The following is a 24,336-nucleotide window of genomic DNA, read 5'->3' as shown; positions in this document are numbered from 1 at the left end:
AAATTCTGAAATCTTATGCAGTTTGGAGATGGCCTGGTACACTGTTGGAGCGTTATCTGGGATGAAAACACAGCAACTCAATTGGATCAATCTACATACCCCACCTCGGTCTGCAAGTATGACATCTAATGCGACCCTGTTCTGAAGGGTCATAAGACGATCCGACTGGAGCTCAGCAGTCAAGTTACTAAGGGCACCAGCAGTTTCAATCACGGTGGACTCAACCACCCTTGTCAATTGCCTTATGTTCCTGCTGTTAACCATGGGTCCCCAGAACGGCAGAAAACCCTTCGCGAAGTCCCCAAATTCTTGTTCTGCAGTGTCTTCTTTACTCAAGACACCTCTAACTATCCTTGTCTTGTGGTAATCTGCCGCTGCTGTGTAGGTGGGAGGCAACAGGAACGAAACAAAACATGAGCCTAAAAGGTCAGGCGGCAACCATGTATAGGCTCTATCATGGCAGATGAAATATGTACCCTTAGCTGCTAAAAACGCAGGGGAGGTCTGAGATCCAAACACGTACGTTTCCGTACAGACACTTTTCCCTAACTGAGCTCTGGGATTCTTGCCAGTACCTTGCAGACACAGGTGACCCTGATGGGGACCAATCCAGATCGGGGATGATCTCTTAGTTTGCTGTTTCTCACTCAGAGTAGTTCCATATCCGGTCACGTTCCATCCTATATAGGCAAGTATCTCATATTTCGGGGTAGTTTCATAGGAAATTTCTTCCTTAATCATGTCAACTATACCTTTGACTAGGGCGCTAGTCTGGGGGTTGTCTTATACAGAACGTAGGGGGTGGATTTCGCGTGTGTATATGAACATTGTTCTGTATGCCCACACAGAACCATTATGGCTGAAGGGCAGAACCAGATAAGGGATACCTTTATCCGTTGTGTGAGGCATAAGACCACACACCCAACAGTTAGTTGTGTTCATTACTAGTTGGTGTTGGTGTTGGTGTAAAAGCTGAACAAAGGAGTTATTAATAAACTCTAACCTTCTATTGGATTCATGGTCAGGAAGAGGGTGGAAAAAATGAGAGGAAACAGTAGGAGGTGGTATGGGCGATGCAGTGGGTGCAAATGTTACTCGAAAAGAGAATAGAACATAACTTATTAAAAATATCATAACACTGAATAACATAAAAATGCACAATATCAAAAAGCTTTTCTTTGTCATGATTTTACACATCCTGTGTTTAAAGTTCATTTCCTTGGCAGGTCTCTCCATCCCGAAAAACTCCATCCTCTCTAAAGTGCTGCCCGCGATGGGAGGTTGATTCTGCTAAGGAATGCTTCTGTCAGTCTAGGGCAACTCCCTTGGACCAACCAGAACTGCTGACCTAACGTCGTCAGCTGCACTCCAAAGACTTTGGGCAATCGCGGCCCTAGCAGCGGAGCCCGGATGGCGGTTCGAAAAACAAAAATAAGCAAGTTTCTCAGATGGGAGAGCTGCACTTTCAAAAATAGTACATGGAGGGAAAAAGAAATCACTTTTATTAGTTCATATTTCTCGGCCTCAAATTGTATCGTTGTTTTCCAGGTACTGTCTGATCCTGAAACAGGAGTTCAGGCTCTGCAGTGTTCAATCGCTTTGATGGTGATACTGCTGGCTGCAAAATATTGTCGCTCTCTTGTTCGGTCAGTGTTCCTTTTACACGTGCATCACTGAAAGGCAGGAAACGTGGCACGGTTTCAGTTTCTGAGTCGCCGACACCCTCCTGGACCCACTGGTCATATGGCAGAGGAAGAGGGATCCTTTTACAATGGACCCCGTGGATCCAGTGCTTCTTCCCTTCCACTCGAACTGCCGATCTTGTGGAAAGAAGGACGAGGTGCAGTCCGGTCCACCTGGGCTGCTCGTTCTTGGTTCGGTGGAAGTTCTTGACGAGGACCCAGGATCCAGGGTTTATTGCGTGGCCTGGAGTTTCAGAGAAGGGAGGCAGGTGTCGTGAACCTGTTGATGCAAAACACGCAATTTAGCCGTCAATTCGTTCAAATAATCAAGCAAAACAGGATGTTCGAGCTCGCTGAACTTGGTGGGCCTTGGCACTCCCCATATATTGGCCGGGCGGCCAAAGACTATTTCATAGGGACTAAGTTTCACTCGCGAATGCACAGTCATTCTGGTGGATAGGAGTGCTAAAGGGAGAGCGTCAGGCCATTTAAGACCTGTGCTCGCTTGAATTTTGGTTAGTTTTAACTTAAGCGTGCCATTGTAACATTCTACTAATCCAGCTGATTGGGGGTGATTTGCAGCGTGGAACTTCTGTTGAATGCCTAGCCCTTCACATACATTCTTCATCACACGACCCACAAATTCACTTCCATTATCACTCCAGACCATTCTAGGCATTCCAAATCTGGGGAAGAATTCTTTCACAAGGGCTTTTGCTGTGGACAAGGCAGTATTGTCCTTTAAGGGATATGCTTCTACCCATCTTGGTAAGGCGCAAACAACAAGGAGTACGTATTTTAAGTTGTTGCACCTCTCCATGTGGATGAAATCTAGCTGCAATACCTCAAACGGATACGTAGGAGGTGCAAAATGACCAGCTGGAGTTGGGGTTCCCCGACCAGGATTGTGTTTCAGACACACCATGCAATTCTTGACCACATTCTCTGCACACTTAGGAATTCCTGAATTTTGCCATACTGGGGCCAACAACTTGCAAATCCCTTTCACGCTGATGTGAGCCATTCCATGAGCCATTGTAACTACTGCAAGCATGTACGCATCGGGTAACAACCATCTCTGATGCTCTGATAATTCAACCCAACAACCATTTGCATCCATTCTACCCGTACTTTCTCTCCACACACTCAACTCTTTCTCTGTGGCCTCAGCTTGAATAGACTCAACACTCTCTATCGTGTCTTCACACATTCCAATATCACCAACCCATCTTGCAGGACCTGCAACATACATTCGGCTCATCACATTCCTTGCAGTTTCTTTCGCGATTTCGTCAGCAAATGCATTTGCACGACTAACATCATCAGTCACCTTCTTGTGAGCACTACATTTCACAATCGCTACTTGCAGAGGCAATGTCAGTGATTCAAGAAGCTCATTCACCAACTGACCATGCTGAATCTTAGCTCCATGCGAAGTCAGGAACCCGCGTTCTTTCCACAATCGTCCAAAACTGTGAGCCACTCCAAAGGCATACTGACTGTCGGTATAGACAGTCACTTTCATTCCTTTTGACAACACACATGCTCTCGTGAGTGCAATCAATTCTGCTGCTTGAGCTGAATTATGTGGAATACGTGCAGCTTCAACAATTGTATGCAAAGTCGTGACAGCATATGCTGCAGTCGTGTCACCATTCGGGAGCTTGAAACATCCACCCACAACGTACCATCACATTCAGCAAGAGGAGTATCATAGAGGTCTATTCTCCCTTTCGTTTCTTCTTCTGTTTTAAGAAAACAATCATGCTGTTCTGAAGCATCTAATTCCTCTACAATTGGCAACAACGTAGCTGGGTTTAACACGTTACATCTTTTTATGTGCACATGACTTGCTAACAATGTTAATTCGTAACCTGACAATCGAGCACTAGTTAAGTGCTGTGTCTTGGTTCTGTTTAACAACGTGTCCACTGCATGTGGAACCATAACGATCAAGGTGTTATTCATCACTAAACCAGCAGACTGTCAAATAGAGACAGCTGCTGCTGCTGTGGCTCTTAAACAACTTGGCAATGCTTTAGCTACCGGATCCAAAGTCGATGAAAAATATGCACATGGACGCTGTCTGTCTCCAAACAACTGTGTCAGTACTGACAATGCACAACCTTGTTTCTCATGGACATATAATGTAAAGGGCTTACTGTAGTTGGGGGTACCTAACACAGGAGCCGAACATAATGCATCACGCAATTCAGAAAAACTTTTCTGACACTCTTCAGACCAAGGAACGGGCTTGGGTGTATCTTTACACGTTAATGCCACCAAAGGTTTGGCCAATAACGAAAAATTTGGTATCCATTGTCTACAGTATGATGTAATGCCCAAGAAAGCACGCACTTCTCTCTGTGTTCTTGGCACACTCAATTTCGCTACTGCCTGAATTCTCTCTGGGGTCAGTTTCCTTCCCTCCTTCGATAAGAGATGACCTAAGTAGGTCACTTCTTGTGGACAATATTGCAATTTGGAAAGCGACACCTTGTGATGTAAATCACACAGATGACGCAACAATGACAATGTGGCTTTCTTACATATTTCCATAGTATTTGCAGCAACAAGCAAATCATCAACATACTGAATGAGGGTAGCGCCGTCAGGTAAAACAATTGTATCAAGTTGTGTCTTTAGAGCTTGACTGTATATTGATGGACTTTCACAGTAGCCCTGGGCAGCGCGTTTAAAGCGGAAGCTTCTTCCTCCTAAAGTGAAGCCAAAAATATCCCTGCTCTCCTCAGCAATGGGGATGCTGAAGAAAGCATTCTTCACGTCAATCACCGAAAACCAGGTGGCAGAAGCTGGAATCATAGTCAATAGGGCAGTAATGTCAGGAACAACTGGGAATTGTGGCACAACTATTTTATTGACCTCTCTCAGATCAATCACAAATCTGTACACAGGTGGCTGAGAGGGATCAGTTCATTTCAAAACAGGCAGAACAGGACCATTGCAAACGTTGCCTCTTGTCTCTTCAATCACATCTTTTTCAATTAGATCGTTAACGATCGCTAGCAAAGCTTTTTCGCCTTCACTACAGATTCTATATTGGGGAATGCGTGGCATTTTAACATTGGCTTTCAATGTTACAACATATGGTGGTATTTCTAAAAGACCCACATCATTAGGACCAGTAGCCCAAAGAATATCAGGAAGAAACGACAATTCTGTTGGAAGTTTGTCCCTTGACAAATACATTGAGGATACTACTTTCTTACCTAAAGTAAGTTGTACTCCTGAAGGAGAACAGTACAAAGTTGCATACAATCTTTTTAACAGATCCAATCCCAACAAATTTTCACCACAACCTGTTGTCGAATAAGGGGTGCTTCTAATTCACAGGGACCAACAGAAAGAGACAAAGGGTCAGAAATCGGATTTTTAACCGGGGCGCCAGAAAAACCTACTGATACATTAGTTTCGCCAGACAATGGTGCGCCAGGGAGTTTGGAGTGCATAATAGAACTCTTTGTAGCACCAGTATCCAACAGAAAAGGTTCTGACACACCTGATGTAATCACCTCAACGTATGGTCCATTCTGATCTACTGGAACTGAAACAACTCCCTCTCTTTGTCTATGGCTGTCCTAGCAATCATTACCTTCCCAATGCTCATCTTCTGTATAGTAATCATCAGCATAGTACTGAGCTGTCCTACCAGATGCGTTATTCTGCTGATCGAACCTATTCATAGAATTTTGAGGTGGAAGGGGTCGTGCGTTTTGGGGGACGTTTCCACGTCCTCTACCTCTAGGCGCTTGCTGAACACCTCTACCTCTTGTATTTGAACCACCATTTGCGCGCTGTAACAGAATAGGACAACTATACTTAAAATGACCTTCTTCCTTGCAATATGAACACTGATTGGGACCTACAGGAACACGTGGCTGAGTATACTCTACGCCTTTGAAACTGTTGAGGTTGCTGATAATTACTCTGATAGTTATTCTGGCCACCATTATTCTGGCCACCACCACCACGTGGCGGATATGCTTGTTGTAACAAAACCTTCGTTTTCAACTCTTTAGTTTTCTTTTCTGCTCTATCTTTCTCGTCTTTGTCTCGATTTTCGTAGTACTGTGCAGTAGCCAATATCTGTGCTGAAGAGGAAACTGCCCAAGAACTCTCTGAATCTTTCAACTTTTTACACAACTCGGGAAGCAGATTGTGCACAAATTTATCGATGAACAATCTCTGACCACCTTCTGTGCTCATATCTTGACCACTGTGGTCGACAAACGTTTCTTCAAACCTGGTGAAGAAATCAGACACCATTTCATCTTTCTTCTGCTTACACGCAGACAACTTATCCCAGTTTACACGCATCGCAGGCATTATAGTTTTCATGTAATTAATAATCCTACCAGGGAGTTCAGCTATTAAAGGCTCAGGCTTAGAACCACCAATTTGTAGGGCATCTGCAGCAACAATATTAGCCCATGAATCACCTAATTCCTGATCATGATCTGTATGACGAATCTTTCCCCATAAAGGCTGTGGAACAACATTCCCAAATAACATCGATATCAGCTAAATTCATGATACATGACCCAGCAGTCTGTGACAACTCTTTGTAATACCCTGCAGGATTTTTACGCGGATCAGGCAATGTCTGTTTAAGGGCCAAAACTTCAGCTCGCTTCTAAGGAACATGTACCCAAACACGCTGAAAATGAGGCTGAATAGGTGGGTTAGCTTGTAGGTCCCCTTCCCTCCACTGTGGGGGAACTTCTCTCATGGGGTACTGTCGCGCCTTTTTCCTACCAGATGCTTCACGCTCAAATAGTGATTGAGAAGTGCCTCCCTTACTCCGATATGACAACAATGTCAACTGCTTTCTTGACATCGGGACCTACGATCATGCCCTCTGCGAAATCGAACCGCACACGACACAACTCGGGCGGGTTACATTCCAGATCATTGTCTTCCAAATCTTCACAGAGAAAAACACACATTTGTTCAAAAACATATCTCTGCTTCGGTGCTTCCCATTGACGGAAGACTTCCATGACAGACTCTATATCATATCTTACAGTGTCCATAACCCATTTATGCGCTAAACTATTCAGTAAATCTCTCTCTCGATAGTCAGGCAGTTGACTCCGCAACTGTCTTCGTTCCGTGTTAGGGGTCGTATTAGGCGACCCGAGGAAAGGTGAGAAAAGATTAGTCACAGTGTTGGCCATTCTCTGTCGAACGGAAGGAGAAACTGACGGAAGAACGGGCAGAAAAACAGGGTGAGATAAGGCAGGAGCAGAGGGAACATTAGGAGAAGTAGAAGGTGTACTAGGCAAAGCCGTAGAAAGCACAGGTAAAGCAGATGTGATTGGTGTGCCTTGAGGAGGCTGCACCAGAGGGGCAGGAGCCAGCTGAAGAGTAGCTGGTGGGTGCTGCGGAGGAGGAGGCATAACAACCATAGGTGGCGCAACTAAAGGTTGCGGAGGCGCCGTGGCATTTTGCGCATAGGGCGGTGGAAAACTTAATAAATGCGTCATTAACGGATCTTTTCCAAGCTCTTTTGCTGCATCTTGCTTAAGAGGCGGCAAAACTGGATAACATTTATCTATTACCATTTTACGTTGCCTGTGCAACTGCTCACTCATCTGTTCTTCTTCATTATCTTTAAACTGCATAGCAGCTTGTATTACCGAAATACCCCTTTCTCTCTTATTTTTCTTCTCTAATTTAATTTCCTTCTGTTTGGCTTCCTTACGCCATAGGCGGAAAGAGTCAAACATCGCCGGCCGGGCTTTCTTCTTAAAAAGTTTAACTTCAAGATTATCTAGGATTTCGGTATCAAAGCTACCATATTGGGGCCATTTTAAAACACCATCTTTTCTGGTTATTTGATCCACACTTCGTTATATGTGATGGGGCCTACTCCATGTTTCACATATAATTCATAAGTTGGAGTTCCAACCGGAGGAACCGGACACGAGTCCTCCAATCGGGAGTCCCTATTACTACAACCAAGACAAAACAAATTTCCAAGTCTAAGACCAGGCATCTTCGCTCTCTAGTCTAGCTCCAAACTTCAAAGGATATCGATTAAGATATTTCTCGTGAATACACGAGTCCTTCGGCTTTGACACTTGCAAGTTCCAAATTAAAGACCCCAAAAGATACCAAAAACTAAGAACAACTAAGGACTGGGAGACGCTCCACTTATACTTAACTGAAATATCGATGACGTCACCAGAAGACTCGTCTATGGTTTCGCTCTACCAAACTTCAAGGGTCCAAATCAGGGTGATAGCCAGGGCAGCAGTCCTTCGTAGCCGTCGGGAAGCGGGGAACCTCGCAGCAAAGACTTTCGGACCACGTCGACATGCAGGGGTCGATGAAGTGGCAGGCCTTCCTCCAGAATTTTCACACGAAGCTCCTCACGAACCTCTGGCTGGACCGGTACTGGGTATGGGTTTTTCAGAACCGGTACTGAACCGGTAACCCAGCGGTGCCAGGGAACACACCTAAAGACCTCGAGTCCTTTCCTGATTCAGACCACAGAAACTTAGAGTCTTCTAGGTGAAGTCAAGGATCGATTTTATTGGCTGCAACCAATGTAACAGGCGTCCTAGAAGTACAACAGCATGTATATTTTCAGGAGACTGCTCAAATTCACAAAGTCAGGCTTCTCCCTTTATACGAAATATTGTGCTTTAGGCAAACATTCTTTGGATTTACAGTATACTATTCACATACCTTCTTTACAAAAGAAAAGCAGAGTCATGATGACAGCCCACATTTCTGTTTGTCCATCCCATAACAAATTACCCGTCAAGGCCCAGCCTTTCCATCAGATACCGGTGGACCCCTAATAAAAACGGGCACCTCCCCATCATAAAGCAAGTGAAAGAAAAAAGAGCAGGGACAGGTGTGAGCAAGATTCGGCAGGGTGTGTGTGCGATGAAAAGGGTTTATGGCCTGTTGAGCCTTGATGCTATCTTGTTCGGCCACTGGGAGAGGAACTGACCAAACAGGTTCGGCCTGGGGCAAGGGTTTCAGCTTGCCCAGGTCAGAGAAAAGTCAATCAAGGTGTACGTGTCCTTTTGGAATCGAATTTAGCTGGATTATAAGCCTATGCAAAGGGCAACTCACAAAATGGCTGCTGTACACAAAATGGAAGCCAAGGGTTTAGAACGAAAATGACGATTTCGAGGTGAAATCGTCACTCGATTATGACGAAAATACTTGTACCTAGTGTACTAGCCATTCTCGGTCTTTTTATATAAAAATCGTCATGCTACGACAAAGTTTTATTCACGAGTTCGGAATTTTCAGAACTACACTGTGTGCCCGTGGCTAGGAAAGCGGTGGCAGCTTGGCTTGGTGTTAAAGCCGCACCCAAGTACATTGCAGGTCTTCTTGAAATCGTGTGCTTCACGGGAACAAAGAAACAAATAACTTCAAAGTAGCTGTTTCAAATGTTACTACAAAAATGTTTATCAATAGCTCAGAACAATACTTGCTTCTGTTATGTGGTTTCCACAAAGTTAACCTTATCATACCCTTCCTTATAAAATGCCAGTTGAACTCCATGTGGGACTACTGCAAGGCAGGAGGCAGGGCAGAGGAGGGGTAGTAAACTTCGGCATTAAGACAAAGGGAGTTCACTTACATAAATAAAACAACTTTCATTGCACGCACTGCAATGCAGCAATGAAATGCAGCACGCACAATGAAATGTGTTTGATTTATTTATTTATTCAGGGTACTCTGTTCGGCTTAATGCCACAGTTCACTACCCCACACCCTGCCCCTCTCCTGCAACACCCTACCGCCCAGCACAACTTTCACAAGGAGCCACCACTATAAACTGCATACCTCTTTCATTTATTTACAAGTTTAAAAACATGTATGCTATTCCTTGCTCCTAATAAATACCTCATTTCCTACTGTTTATAGGTCTAAAATTACAAAGTAATATAAAAGTTATATAAAGTAATAATATTTACCTAAACATATTGTATTACTTACTGTTTTATGCTTACAAATGTTTGCCGTGATAATAAAACGATTTTTAAACAAACTAAGCCATCACATGGTTTCTATTACACACTGCTTTTACATATCGCAAAAAATTATTACATTAATTATTTTTATTATAAAATAAACCACTAACCTAATCAATATGCCGAGACCGATTGGCATTGCCAATGCTTGTTGTTGCTTTTTTGCCACCACACAAAGGCAATCCTATTTCTAAATCAGGCATTGTAAGATGGATCGTGAAATGTATCCAAACATGTTATGTGAAAGCAAAAAGAACATTGATAATATCCACTAGAGTGCATTCCACCCGCAAAATAGAGGCTTTCTTAGGGAATATTCACTTAGCTGACATATGTAAGGCAGCAACATGGTCTACACGCACGCATTCAACAAACACTATTGTGTAGAAGTGTTAGTGAGGCAACAAGCTAATGTAGGCCAGGCAGTACTCAAAACACGTTTTCAAACAACTGCAACAGCTATAGGTTAGCCACCGCTTTGGGAGAGTACTGCTGTATAGTCTATGCAAAGCATGTGCTCTACAGCTCACATGCCTCAAACGTAAAAAGTTACTTACCCAGTAAGCATCTGTTCTTGGCATGCAGAGCTGTAGATTCACAGGCGCCCATTCACCTTCACGGGTACCTATACCTGTTGCAGTTCTTTCTTATATTATAATCTACGCATGGACGTCTCTATTCCACCTTTACTAACTCCATTCTCACCCTCTGCGGGAAAACAATCTAACAATGGAGTTGATGCCCATGCGCACAATCACCAAAAGGAGGAGTCACCTACCTCATGACTGGAAAGACTTCTTCGAAGAAAAACATCCGGACCTAACACCAGATGGCAGATGTATGCAAAGCATGTAATCTACAGCTCACATGCTTCAAACAAAGATTTCCTAACTATAACTAAGCTTTAACTTTCGTTTTTTTCATTACAGTTCAACATTTAAAAAAATAGACATTTTTGGAAATTGTAGAGTCAAGTGACGTCAAGTGGAATGTCGCTAAATGGAGTGTCGTAGAATATAGTGGTGGGAGTTTCATACAGTGTAGGCTTGAAGAGTGGAGTGTCGTAGAGTGGACTTGAGTGGAGTTACATAGCGGCGGGTAGTATGCTTTGTCGGGAAGAGAAGTGTTGTAGAATGGAGTGACGTGTTGTACAGTAGATTTTAGTGACGTAGAATGGGGTTGCGTTACATAGAGTAGAGTTGAGAGGCATGTTAGAGGGACACTTCATACTATGTCTTACATTGTAGCAGCATACATTGTATTGGCATGTCAGAGTGGTGTGGCGTATCGTAGAATGGAGTTGCGTGTCATAGAGTGGAGTGTCGTGTCGTGCAGTGTAGTGTAGTGCTGTGACATTCAGTCTCAGAGTGGAGTAGAGTACCTTAGAGAATAGGAGCATAGAGTGGCAGAGAGTGCTGTAGAGTGCATTGGCATACAGTGGCGTGATGTCTTGTACAGTAAAGTGGAGGGGTGCTTTATACAGTAGCGTGGCATAGAGTGGCAATGGCATGAAGTGGCGTGGCAAAGAGTGGAGTAAAGTGTTGTAGAGTGGAGTGGGTCTCGCAGTGTAGTGGAGCGGTGCGTCATAAAGTGGCATGTTTTAGAGAGTGCTACAGTTGAGTGGCGTAGAGTGGAGTGGGGTAGAATGGCGTAGTGGAGTACAAAGGGGTAGAGTTGAGTAATGTGTCGTAGAATACATTGGAGTAAATTGGTGAGGAGTGGCATAGAGGTAGTTGCGTAGAGTGCCGTACAGTGGGGTACAGTGACAGAGTGGAACAGATTGTTGTAGAGTGAGGGGCATGGAGTGCAGTAGAGTAGAGTGGGGTAGAGTGGAGTGGCATATTGCGCAGTGGAGTGGTGTGTCAAAGAGTGACGTGACATACAGTGCCTTACAAGGGAGGGGCATACAGTGGAGTGGCATACAATGGAGTGGGATATCGTAGAACGGTGTGGTGTGTCACAGCGTGGAGTAGCATATTGTAGAGTGGAGTGAAGTGTCGTATAGTGTCATAGAATGGAGTAAAAAGGTAGAGAGTGTAGGGGCATAGCGTGGAGTAGAGTGCAGTGGCATAGAGTGGAGTGGCAGAGTGGCATGTCGTAGATTGGAGTGCACTTGAGAGGAGCGGCATTAAGTGGAGTACAGTGTTATGAAGTGGTGCAAGGAGGAGTAGAATATTGTTGAGTAGAGTGGAGTGGTGTGTTGTAGAGTGGCATGTTGTACAGTGTGCTAGAGTGGAGTAGTAGAGTATGGTAGAGTAGTTTGTCATAGAGTGGAGTTGAGTCAATTGGTGTGGAGAGGCGTAGAGGGAGATGCGTAGAGTGTAATACACTGGAGTACAGTGTTGTAGAGTGGCATAGAGTGTCAGAGCTGCGGGGAGTGGAGTAGAGTGGCATAGAGTGGAATGGAGTAGAGTGAAATAGAGTGGAGTAGTGTGTCATACAGTAGAGGGGAGTAAAGTTGGAAGGGGTGGTATAGAGAGAGTTGCATGGTGTCCTAGACAAAACAGTGTTGTAGAGTAGTATAGAGTGGAGTAGAGTTTGTAGAATGGCAGGAAAACCGTGGAGTGGTGTAGAGTGGTGTATCATACAGTAGATTGGAGTGGGCTATAGTGTAGAGTATAGTCGCATGTCAGAGTAAAGTGGAGAGGCGTGTCAGAGTGCTGTGTTGTAGAATGGAGTTTCGTAGAGTGCAGTTGCATATGGTACAGTAGAGTGGTGTGTTATAAGGTGGATTGGGGAGTCATCGGATGGAGTAAGATAAAATGGCATACAGTTGAGTGGCATAAAGTGAAGTGTCATACAGAATTGTGTTGTTGCATATAGTGTTGTGGTGTAGAGTGTTGTGGTACAGAGTGTTATGGCATACAGAGTTGTGGCATAGAGTCTCGTTGAGTTGAGTGGTGTAGAGTGAAGTTGCTTACACTGGAGGGGCATAGAGTGGAAAGGTGTACAGTTGAGTGGCATTTTGTACAGTAGAAAGGTGTGTCACAGAGTGAAGTCATGTGTCGTAGAGTGAAGCGGAATGTTGTATAGTAGAGTAATGTGTCAATGAGTGGTGTACAATGGACCTGCATAGTGTGGAGTAGGGTGTTGTAGAGTGGGGTGGCATAGAGTGTCTTAGTGTTGAGTGGCATGTTTTAGTGTAGAGAAGCATGGAATATCGCATAATGGAGTGGAGTGTCATGGATTGGAGTGGCGTGGCGTAAAGTGGAGTGACGTGCATTAAAGTGTCAGAGGGTGGCAGTTACAGAATAGAGTACAGTTGAGGGGCATACAGTGGAGCAGAGTGTTGTGGGGTGGCATAAAGTGGAGTGGGGATTCATACAGTACTGTGAAGTGGCTTGTCAGAGTGGCGTGTCATAGGGTGACATGTTAGATTAGAGTGTTGTCTTGTACAGTGGAGTGGCGTGTTGTAGAGTGGAGTGGCGTGTCGGACAGTAGAGTAGCAGAGAGTGTAGTGTCATGTTGTACAGCAGAGTGGAGTGGCGTGTCTGAGTGGCATGTGGTACAGTGTTTTAGAGTGGAGTGGCGTAGCATGAACCGGGATGTTGTAAAGTGAAGTGGCATACAGTGGAGTGGAATGTCAGAGAGTGGACTGGTTTGTGATATGGAGGAGAGGGGTGTTGTCGCGTGGAGTTCAGTGTCAGATTGGAGTGGACTGCAGTACAAGTGGAATGTGGTGTCGTAGAGTGGAATGGCATGTTGGACAGTGGGGTGGAGTGGCATGTTGTTGAGTATTGTTTAAACATATGTAGCGTGAAAGTGGCTGAATGGATTTAGAGGTAATTTGTCAGAAAAATAATTATGGGGTTCAAAGAGATATTTTTGGTAGTAGATCGAAAATATTTTCAGTAGTTTTAAAGTTACAGGGCCAGATTCATAAAGCTTACTGTAAGAAGTTGGCCTAGCATATGCTGTCCACTAGTATAGTGGGCACCTTGCACCAGTACAAACGACCCGTATTGATGGTAGGTTTAGACAACCTTTATAGAAAGCTATCCTAGTGGTAACTGTGGCGATCAGCCTTCAGACTAAGTCTTGAAGGACTGTAAAGCAGCTTGTTTTACCAGTCTATAATCCCTTGAATAATCAAATGAAAGGATAACCACACCAGGTATATATCATATATATATATGTATTTATTCTAAACACAACCCCTCTAGTCTTTTTATGAGGTTAGAGGCAAAAGTACAATGCAAGAACTTAAATAGCACACAGTAAATTAGCACAGTATACGTTTTGCCCTAGGGGCCTCACAAACCATATACTAAGAAAGTGGTGTAAGAACCACATGAGGGATAGAAGTTAGGCATAGGGCCTGTAGAACCACTGGGGAAAAGAGGAACCACCCAAGGTAGGGACGCAGGAGACCCACGGGGGACGCGTGCAGTGTCTAAACACAGCAGCGAATCACCATTGACTTCTATGGAGGAAATTCAAGTTACAATTTTAAAGATTAAGGAAACTTAGGAGTGGACTGTGATGGAGCCCCTTTAGACTTAGACACTTCGAGAGTCAAGACCCACGGGAGCACCGGATTACTCGTGTTACCTTACCCAGGGAAGCCGGGTGCATAGAAGTCTTTTTGTGTCGGGTTTTGTCGTCGATTCTAAGAAGTGCTGCAGGCGACCAAAGGAAAAGTGTCCAGATGGATCCAAGGGTGGATCGGAGATCTGAAGAACCTGAAAGCAGAGGTGGTAGAGTCTGTGTCACTAGCCAGTGACCAGGGTGGCGACAAGAAGATGCCAGCCGATGTTGGGTGCTTTCAAGGGAAGTAGGTGAAGGTTGATTCTTCAGCTACGAGGACCACGAGACGTCGACCAGGAGCTGGATTCGAGCTGTCTCACGAAGGATGTCGAGTGCTGTAGCGTTGGTATCCGTAATGGACCCATCAAGCCTTGGCGACAGCAACCCACGCAAGATGACAAGATTGGCTTCGGTGCAGACCAGCAAGGTCTGAGGGACTCACCCTCTGGAGGGGAGTCAGGGCACTTCTGGAGCAACCAGGAAAGCCCAAGAAACAAAGGACTGTCCTTCATGGGGACCCACTAGCCAACTGTCTAGAGATCGCGAAGGAGCCTCGAGTGGAAATGCAGGAAGCGGGCTGTGGGACTTCAGGGGGGGTCTCAAATAGATTCGCACACACGGGTTGTCGGGGTAGTGCAGGTTTTATTATTTTATACAGTCTGCGTTTCTGTACAGGCACACGGTAAAAGGGTAGGCGTTGTTCAGCCTCCTCCGTCGTGGTTCTTCCCCCTCCGGAGCGTCGATCCCAAGGTCTCCTGGGAGTCGTAGGCCTTTTCCCCTCCGTCTCGATGTCCTCGTTGTGCCGGTATAAGATAAAGAAAAGAAAATCCGTCTCAGTACAAGTGTTCGGTAAGACACTTCTTGTAGGGGAAAGGGGGTGAGGAAAACACACGTGCACACTAATACCCCTGCTCAGTGACGTGACCCCTTGTGCTCATAAAACAACAACAAGGGTGTGCAGAGGGGGTTTCGTGCATTTAAGGGGGCTTCCCTCGCCTGATGCCTGCCCACCCTGTGAACTTGGACCGTACCTGGTCGAGCCACACTTCCGTGTTAGTGTGGCTGGGCGATGCGCGTTCCACAGAGCCTCCTGGCTTATAGCGGTAGCCGCCCTCAGCTTCGTCCACCGGTCCTGTCGTCGCCTTCTCTCCTGGAGTCTCCTCGTAGCTCCGCTCCGCCTCTGATTCTCTCCCCGTCCTCCTCCGAGGTCGCGCTGGTATTCCCTCGTATGTCCTACGATGTTCCTCCACTTCCTCCGCCTCCGTACTACGCTCTCCTTCCTCCTCGTCCTCTGTTCTCTGTCCTTCCTCCGCCTTCTGATCGCCGTCCTCTTCCGTCCACTCCGCTCCGCTGTCTCTCCACTCACGCCACCAGTCTCCTACTCCACCTCCGGGTGTCTCGCACACCTGGATCGACTCCGGGATGGGTTTTACCTCTTCAGGGAGGGCGTGCCGCCATTCCAGATCCGCCCCCTTAAAGGGGTAAGCTTGCCGGTTCTCCGCATCGGGCCGTCTTCGTATGACGTCAGGTGTATTCCATGCCTCTGTATGCTGGACAAAAAGGGTAGAAACATTAATAGGCATACCAGGGGGCCCCTCATCCGGGTCCCCCACGTCACACGGGCCCATGGAACACTCATGGAGTGTAGGCCTCTGAGCTTCGGTGCAAAATGTGCTCGGGGCAGGGGCTTCACATAACCCAATGCACAACTTCGGGAAGTAGGTGCACTTGCAAACTTGCAGGATGTATAGGAGTTCCGGTCCCACGTCTCTCGTGATAGCTACAGGTCTCAGCTTCACTGGGGACTCGTGTCAGCCCCGGAGATGTCTGGAAGTCCGCGTCCTGTGTCGCAGATTCTTCGGGATCCGGCGGGAGCCTCGAAAATGCAGACCGGCAAGATGCTACTTCGTTGCCTGTTTGAAAGGGGAGGTCACTCCTTGACCCCAAGGGAGATTTCTTCCGTCTTCCAGTCGATTTGGAATGTCGAAGGTCCAAGGGGTATGTTTCAGAGTTCCGTCCAGGGTAATCTAAAGTCATAGGGACTGGGTTCCTATTCTTATACTAAGTTTAGGGGTTGGACTAACTCTAGGGTCCCACCTATGGGAGGGCATGGTGAGGGGGTGGTTACACCAGTTCCCCCTTTGTCCAGTTTTGTGCCAGAGCTGGGACTGAGTGCCCCAGCAACCGGTTTGAACTGGGAAATGCATGGAGCACCTCGTGTGCCACAGGCAGTGTCTGAAAAGCAGTAACTGAATGCAACCCACCCTGCCCCAATACATTAAAGCCTTTCTGGGGAGGTGCTGGCACCTCCCTGGCCAGGAAACCTATTGTCCAGGCCTCCCTTGCCAGAGTTTCGTCCAGCAGCAGGAGGTCAGACTCGTGTCTGTGGCAGCTGCATCCGTTTTGTGATGCTGGGGCTCTGTTTAACTTCTACAGGGTTTACCAGTGTGTACATTTCTTCTCCCTCTAGAAGGGTGGAATGCTACCCCTGCCGCCAGAACTGGCGGGGGGGTAGTATTCCAAAGCTTTTGACACCAAAATCGACATTTTTGATAAAGCCATACCAAAGTTAGCATTTACCACGAGGTTATAATGCACTTAAGAGTATATGGTATGGCCATATCTCAGGACAGCTATAAGGAATGGATTCCGAAAGCTGCAGATGGGCTCAGCTCATGCTAGGGCACCCTCCCGCACAAAACCAAGCACTCTGCCTTCAGGATTGTCAAGCCCTGCCATAGGAGTGACTTATAGGTTAATATGTGTCTGTTTTAAAAGGTAGACATAAGTATACTATATCTAAGTAAGGGGTGCTTACACCACCTTACTCAGGCTGCAAGTGAAGACCTGTGGTGCCATTTTGGAAGGCTTCCCAGGGGTGGCATAATACATGCTTCAGCCCCTGGTAGGCCTCTGGGGTACCTATGCCCTGGGTACCTAAGGTAGCATATACTAGGGGCTCACAAGGTAACTTAGTAACCAATCTGGTATGTACCTAATGTACATGGAATCAATGTAGAGAGAGAAAAGGTAGGCTGTGGTCCTGATTAGCAGGGCCAGAGCCAGACTAAAGTCGATAAACCAGTGAAACACAGCAAAAAGTGGGGGTAACCATAGGAAGCAGATCCTACTCTCCTCCAGTTACCTTAAACTGTTGTGTAAGGTATGAATGTTTGCTATTCACAAATGTATTTTACACATAGTAACATAAAAAGATAGGAATGTCATTTATGTTTATGTGTGGAGACTCAGCAGTCATATAGATACTACTAGCAAAATGTGCTTTTGTGATTAGCAAACAATTGTAAACTTGTACAAAAGTGTAAAATTTCCATTGTGAATCAGGTTCATAAGGGATAAAAAATAGCATGTATTGGGCCACAGTATACAGAGTTAATTGTGCAGTATACTGAGGTACATGTGGATGATAAAACAGTATATGATTGGCTAATGCAGGGGTCTTCAACCTTTTCTGAAAAAAGAGCTGCTAAAGTAAAAAAAATCAGAGTTACTAATATTATTAGTGCTGTAATAGTGACCACATCAAACAAGATTATGTTAGCAACCACATGAGCACGGACAACATCAGTGCATCTGGCATAGTTGCTAGCAGTAATCCGAAAAAGGCTTCATCAATTTGGAAAGCCTCTATCTACATGGCTAATACAAAACAGCCATAGCTGCAGTGCATCAAAATATTAAGTTTTCCTAGTCCTACATCATTTATTACTAAAACATCAGCTTTTAATACAACATGTGTATATGTAAAGTGCACATTTACCCCATTGAATAACTTATTTAAATCGTTTTTATTAACCTTTTCTTTGTGTTTGTTTTTGCACATTTCTCAATAAAACATACAGTCGGAACAGCACTCCTGTAATAGATGGAAAAGGGAAGAGGGGGAGAAGATGAATTGCCAGTAGCAAGGTACATTTTGACTAGTAATAACATGGCAATGAAAATTCAGATTGCATTAGATACATCAAGGCTAGTGACAAGATCCCAAGAAAGGTACAATGGTGCGGACAAATCCCAGCATCGAATAGTATGCAAGGAATTCAGGCAATAAAACATAAAGTCAGGGTATTACTTATGTAACAGATGGAGAAGGAGAGAAAATTGATTGTCAGCTACAAGGCACTCTTGGGCTAATAACAAAATGACAATGAAAGTTCAGAGTGCAGGAATTACATCAAAGCTTGCAGTAATATCTCAAGGAAGACAGAGTGATGCTGGCAAATCACGGCATCAAATAGCATGTGGGTAATGTGAGAGCAGTGCAGTTCAAACGTAACCTAGGACATAGGGCACAACAAAATGAGGACATCGAAAGGGAGGGTAGGGTAGAGTTGCGCAAGCCATAGCCAAATTCGCCGGAGGACCTCTAACACCTCGAAGACTCAGTGGCAGCAGGGTTCTGTGGTAGAGGGGCAGTGGTGATCTGGGCATCAGTGTTAATACGCAGCCGCGGCGTCAGTAGGGGGATGGGGTATTCTGAGTGATAATCCTGTGTGATGCAGGTGGGATCCTGTATCTGTTTCCAAAAGTTTGGAGATCATCGTATCCCATTGAGGTGCCAGGGGGAACATGCGAATGCCAAGCAGGTCTTCTCTTACCCTATTGAATAACTTGGCACTGAAAAAACATGTTTATTACTAATCAACTGAATAGTTGCAATGGTAGATTTGGGAATGTAACTGGAAATTCATCCATTTTAGACATACTTCCGCTTAGGAGTTCTGAAAATACACATATTTTCATCTAGTATACACGTTTTTGAATTTTGGTATAGATATATTCATTTAACAATGCAAACGCTTCTAATTTAGTGAGCTGGTTTGCATACAGGAGAACTACTGGCAGGTAGCTATAGAGAGCTACCAGTAGCTCACGAGCTACTGGTTAGAGAAACTTGGGCTAATGCTGTCTTTACAAAAGTAAACGGCAGCCATATTATTTAGTGCACACTCTGGCAAAGTTCTGGCATTTAAGTGTAAATATAGTGTTTAACTGCATAGGAAGGTACGAGTCAGTTTATCTGTGTGTGAAGATAAGTAAATGCTTTTTATTAAAGATATTTTTTTTTAAACGTTTATGGTGTACTGCAGTACAACCATATTGTTTAGACCCGACTTAGTTTGTGTTCTGGGTTTTAATGGTAAATATATTATAGTATTTCTTTTCATTAATTTGTACACATTTTTTTTAAATGACATTACAGTGCACTACACTATATTTTCACTTAAAACGCAGAACACATACTAAGTCAATCAATCAATCATGACATTTGCAGAGCGCACTACTCTCCCTTGATGGTCTCAAGGCGCAAGAAGGGGGGGGGTGCTGCTACTGCTCGAATATCCAGGTCTTGAGTAGCCTCCTGAAGCTTAGTAGGTCTTGGGTCTGCCGTAGGAGGATAGGGAGGGTGCTCCAGGTCTTGGCGGCGAGGTAGGAGAAGGATCTGCTGCCGGAGGTCGCTCTTCAAATGCGGTGGACGGTAGCGAGGACGTGGTCGGCGGAGCGGAGCTGGCGGTTCGTCGTGTAGAAGGTGAGTCTTCTCTTGAGGTATGCTGGTCCAGTTTCGTGGAGTGCCTTGTGTGCGTGGGTGAGGAGCTTGAAGGTGATCCTCTTGTTGACAGGCAGCCAGTGCAGATCTCTCAGGTGGGGTGTGATGTGGCTGTGTCGGGGGATGTCGAGGATGTCGAGGATCAGGCGGGCGAGATGTTCTGAATGTGTTGCAGTCGTTTCAGTAGTTTGGCCGGGGCTCCCGCGTAGAGGGAGTTCCCGTAATCCAGCCTGCTGCTGACGAGGGCCTGGGTGACCGTTCTTGTGTCGGTGGGGATCCACTTGTAGATCATGCGGAGGGTGTTGAAGCAGGAGGATGATATGGCGTTGACTTACTTGGTCATGGAGAGCGTCGGGTCGATGATGAATCCCAGGGTGCGTGCGTGGTTGGTGGGTGTCGGTACTGCTCCCAAGGCGGGCGGCCACCAGGAGTCGTCCCAGGCTGAGGGGGTGAGCCAAGGATGAGGACCTCCGTCTTGTCCGAGTTCAGCTTCAGACAGCTGTTCTTCATCCATTCGGCAATGGCTTGCATTCCTTCGTGGAGGTTGGTTTTGGCAGTGAGGGGGTCCTTGGTGAGGGAGAGGATCAGCTGTGTGTCATCAGCGTAAGAGATGATGTTGAGGTTGCGCAGTCTGGCGACGTGGGCGAGCGGGGCCATGTAGATGTTGAACAATGTCGGGCTGAGTGATGATCCTTGGGGTACGCCGCAGAAGATCTTGGAGGCTTTGGAACGGAAGGGGGGGGAGGCAGACGCTCTGGGTTCTGCCAGAGAGGAAAGAGGTGGTCAATTCCAGCACCTTGTCTCGGATCTCTGCGTTGTGGAGGCGTGTACGTAGGGTGCGATGGCAGACAGTGTCGAAGGCGGCTGATAGGTCTAGGAGGATGAGGGCAGCGGTTTTGCCGCTGTCCAGCAGGGCACTGATGTCATTTGTGGCGGCGATGAGGGCAGTTTCGGTACTGTGGTTGCTGCGGAACCCGGACTGGGACAGGTCAAGGATGTTGTTCTTCTCGAGGTAGCGTGTCAGCTGTTCGTCAACGGTTTTCTCGATTACCTTTGCCGGGAACAGGAGCAGTGAGATCGGACGGAAGTTCTTGAGGTCCCTCGGATTTGCCTTGGCTTTCTTGAGCAAGGCGTTGATTCCGGCGTGCTTCCAGCTCTTCTGGAAGGTCGCAGTCTCAAAGGAGATGTTGATGGTCTTGCGGAGATGGGGTGCGATGGTGGTGCTGGCTTTGTTGAAGATGTGGTGTGGGCACGGGTCTGACGTGGAGCTGGAGTGGATGGTGTTCATGATTTTGATGGTGTCATCGTCGATGTTAGTCCAGGTGAGCAGGGGGTCGCTGTGAGTGGTGGCTGTGGGGACTGAGGTGTCGTCTGCTGGGGTGGTCAGGTTGTCGAAGCTGTCGTGGATGTCTGCGATCTTGCGATGGAAGAAGGTGGCACGGGAGATGCACAGGTCTTGCGATGGTGGGATGTTGGTGTTGGAGCTGGGGTTGGAGAGTTTCTTCACGATGTTGAAGAGCTCTTTGCTTTTGTGTGCGTTGTTGTCGAGGCGGTCCTTGAAGGAGGTCCTTTTGGCGGCTCTGATGAGGTGATGGTGTTTGCGCATGGCGTTCTTGTGGGCTGCGTGGTTCTCCGGTGTCTGTTCGCGGTGCCATTTCTTCTCTAGTTTTCGACACATTTGTTTGGAGGTCTGGAGGTCCACGGAGAACCCGTTTGCTTTCTTGTTGGTGCGTCTGTTGGAGGGTTTCTTGACCGGGGCGAGAGTGTTGGCGCAGTCGTTGATCCAGCGCCTGCGGCAGCGTCGGTAGGTGTACTTCTGGCTTAGGGCAGCGTTTAGCTGGTCTTCGGTGATTTTGCTCCAGCTGCGGTGGGGGATCTGTTGGGTGTGGTGGTGCGTGGTGGGTTTCCGGAAGATGAAGTGGATGCAGCGATGGTCGGTCCAGTGGAGTTCGGTGGTGTGGCTGAAGGAGACGTGGGAGCTTGCGGAGAAAAGGGGGTCAAGCGTGAGGCCGGCGGAATGGGTGGGGGTTGTGATGAGCTGTCTGAGTCCGAGGTTGGCAATGTTGTCGATCAAGGGGGTGGAGATGGTGTCGTTGTTGTTCTCAAGGTGGAAGTTCAGGTCCCCGAGGAGAATGTAGTCTGTGGAGGCAATGGGGTGCGTGCTGACGAAATCAGCGATGGAGACACTGAACTGAGGCCGGGCTCCGGGGGGTCTGTAGATCAGAGTTCCTCTGAGGGTGGTGTTGAGATCAGTGTGATTCTGGAAGTGCAGGTGTTCAGCGGTGCGGAGGGTGTCGCCAGAGTTGGTTGAGACCTTGAGGGTGGACTTGTGTGGATGATGGTGATTCCACCTCCTACTCCGTTGGTGCGGTCTCTGCGGGTGATCTTGTAGCCGTCCGGGATGGCAATGGCGATGTCAGGTGCTGAGGAGTTGTTCATCCAGGTCTCTGTCAGGAAGGCGACGTCCGGGGAGGATGTGTCGAGCAGGTCACAGATTTTGACGGCATTTGCTTGCGGAGCGGGTGTTCAGTAGTATGCATCTGAGGTGGTTGCGTTCTGTCATGGTGGGAGGATTGGTGGCTTGGAGGCTGGTGAAGCAGCAGCTCCGGCAGGAGAAGGGTCCTTTGGTGCGCTTCGGGGCGGCCAGGAAGCAGGTGTGTGATCGTCCGGTGTTGAGTGCATGGAGGGTGCTGGCATCGTAGCAGTGTTGGACGTTGTGGTGTTTGCGGGAACCAGGGGGGTCTGGCACTGGGCGCGGTCCAGGCGCAGACGGGCTTGCCTTAGGCACGCCAGCGGCGTGGCCGCTATATGAGGGGAGGTCGGAGGGAAGAGCAGCTGGGAGGCATGAGCGGGGCAGCGAATGGGCGATAGGGGGCCGGGGCGCAGGGGACGCAGTGGCGGGAGAAAAAAGAAAGGGGAGAGCGGGCGGGGGGTACAGAAGGCAAACTAGGGCACAATCAGGGCAAATGGGGGTGAAAAATCACACTGCGTACACAAAGGACAATGCACTAGAGACACATCAGTAAAATGCAGGCAGAAGCACAATCACGTCATGAGGGGTCAGAGCGAGCGCAAGGCTTGAACCTGAGCAGCGGCAGCAGCGGGCTCAGGGGTAGCAGCACAGAGGTGGTGCTGTGCGGCATGGAGAGCGACCTGCCTGATGACATTAAAACTATATTTTCCCTTCTGAAATTGAAAGTGCTAAATATAGTTTTGACAACACTTTAGGGCCAGATTACGACTTTGGCGTGGTCAGACCGCATGCCAAATTAGGAGTTTTCTCCTGTCTGCAGGCTGCTTTTTGACATTCCCACCGCAGTGCCTCTAAATGTGGACACACCGCAATGGGAACGCCAAAAACAGTTTGTGCACGGCATGGATTTCTCTGGGAATACTAACTATAATTACAGAGTGGCTACAGAAACTCTGTTATATACATATATATTCACTGAGAAAAGGTTACTCTGACTTCATAGTTAGGTGAAAATGTCACTTAAAACATTCCATTTTAAACAAACAAAATCAATGAAATTCACCAGTTATAGGTATCTCAATTAATTATAATCATGCCCTAAAGTACCCATAAATCACACCTGCCATGCTCAGTTATGTTATCAAAAATATATCTTCAAATGTTGCAGAGATTTTATCAATGATGTCATAGAGTGATGTAACATGTAAGGTCATAAACTGTGTTTTGTGCTGGCGCAAATTATAGTTACTTTAGGCATATTTAAGACATGTTTTAGTGGGAAGGTGCTGTTGCCCTTTTATGTTTTTGGACAATACATAATAGTCCATTGTCCGCCATGTGTAGCAATGTTTTCTGTGTGTGGCGTTTAGTGTGCAAAGTGAGAGGGCTTGGGTGATATTGAGGTCCGGCTCTTAACAAATTTGAGGGGAAAAAAACGAATTTGCCGGGGATTTCTCGGGAAGGGAAAGATAGGAGAGGAGGTCTGACTGGGAATAGGTGATATCTTTCTACTAGGGAAGGATGGAGTAACACAGCAATGCATTGAGTATATTTTGCAATAGTTCCTCTGAGAACAGAACAATATTCAGGGTCCAGCTGAAAAGAATGAGATGTTGAGGAGGCTGAAAACAAGTGAAGGATATTGATACAGTAATGAGGGAGTGTCAAATGCAGGAATCAAAATAAACCCTCAGGCTCAATGTGGAGGTTGAGAAAAGATGAGGCCAGAAGGACACAGGCTGGGATATGAGAGGTGACCACAGAGTTTAGGTTACCATACTCTGGCAGAATTGCGAGATTGTCCACCCCAGTTATGGGACTAGCCAACTCTGTCTCTAATGAAAGAAACATGTGACTCCTTACTTCTTCTGTGAACACCTTATGCTTGTTCCTGAACCACATGGCCTGTGTGCTGCAGGACTACTCTGGTTCCGCTCCTTCAGAGATCGCTCATCCTGCAAAAATGGGTAAAACGGTTTTTAGCAAAGGCTGTTCAGTTACAGGTGAATCACAGATATCAATTTTTCAGTACAGAGACACCCGCAGGGAAGAAATGCATCT

At 46.6% G+C, this 24,336-nt stretch overlaps 1 protein-coding gene across 7 annotated transcripts in view; it reads right to left on the bottom strand.

Annotated features, from left to right (window-relative positions):
• The window catches only part of LOC144773616 (transient receptor potential cation channel subfamily M member 2-like), a 4,189,411-nt gene that overhangs the window by 4,152,373 nt on the left and 12,702 nt on the right, over positions 1–24,336 (bottom strand). For all 7 annotated transcript variants that reach the window (XR_013600029.1, XR_013600030.1, XM_078658762.1 and 4 more), the window contains exon 2: positions 24,139–24,230. Coding sequence is in view for 5 of the 7 variants with exons in the window: in XM_078658762.1 (XP_078514888.1) it covers positions 24,139–24,177 (39 nt within the window). In the remaining 2 variants the exon portion in view is untranslated. The remainder of the gene's footprint in view (positions 1–24,138; positions 24,231–24,336) is intronic.

Source organism: Lissotriton helveticus, chromosome 8, assembly GCF_964261635.1.
Source record: "Lissotriton helveticus chromosome 8, aLisHel1.1, whole genome shotgun sequence".
NCBI lineage: Eukaryota > Metazoa > Chordata > Amphibia > Caudata > Salamandridae > Lissotriton > Lissotriton helveticus.
The sequence above is the reverse complement of the archived record's forward strand: the minus strand, read 5'-3'. Positions and strand labels throughout refer to the sequence as shown.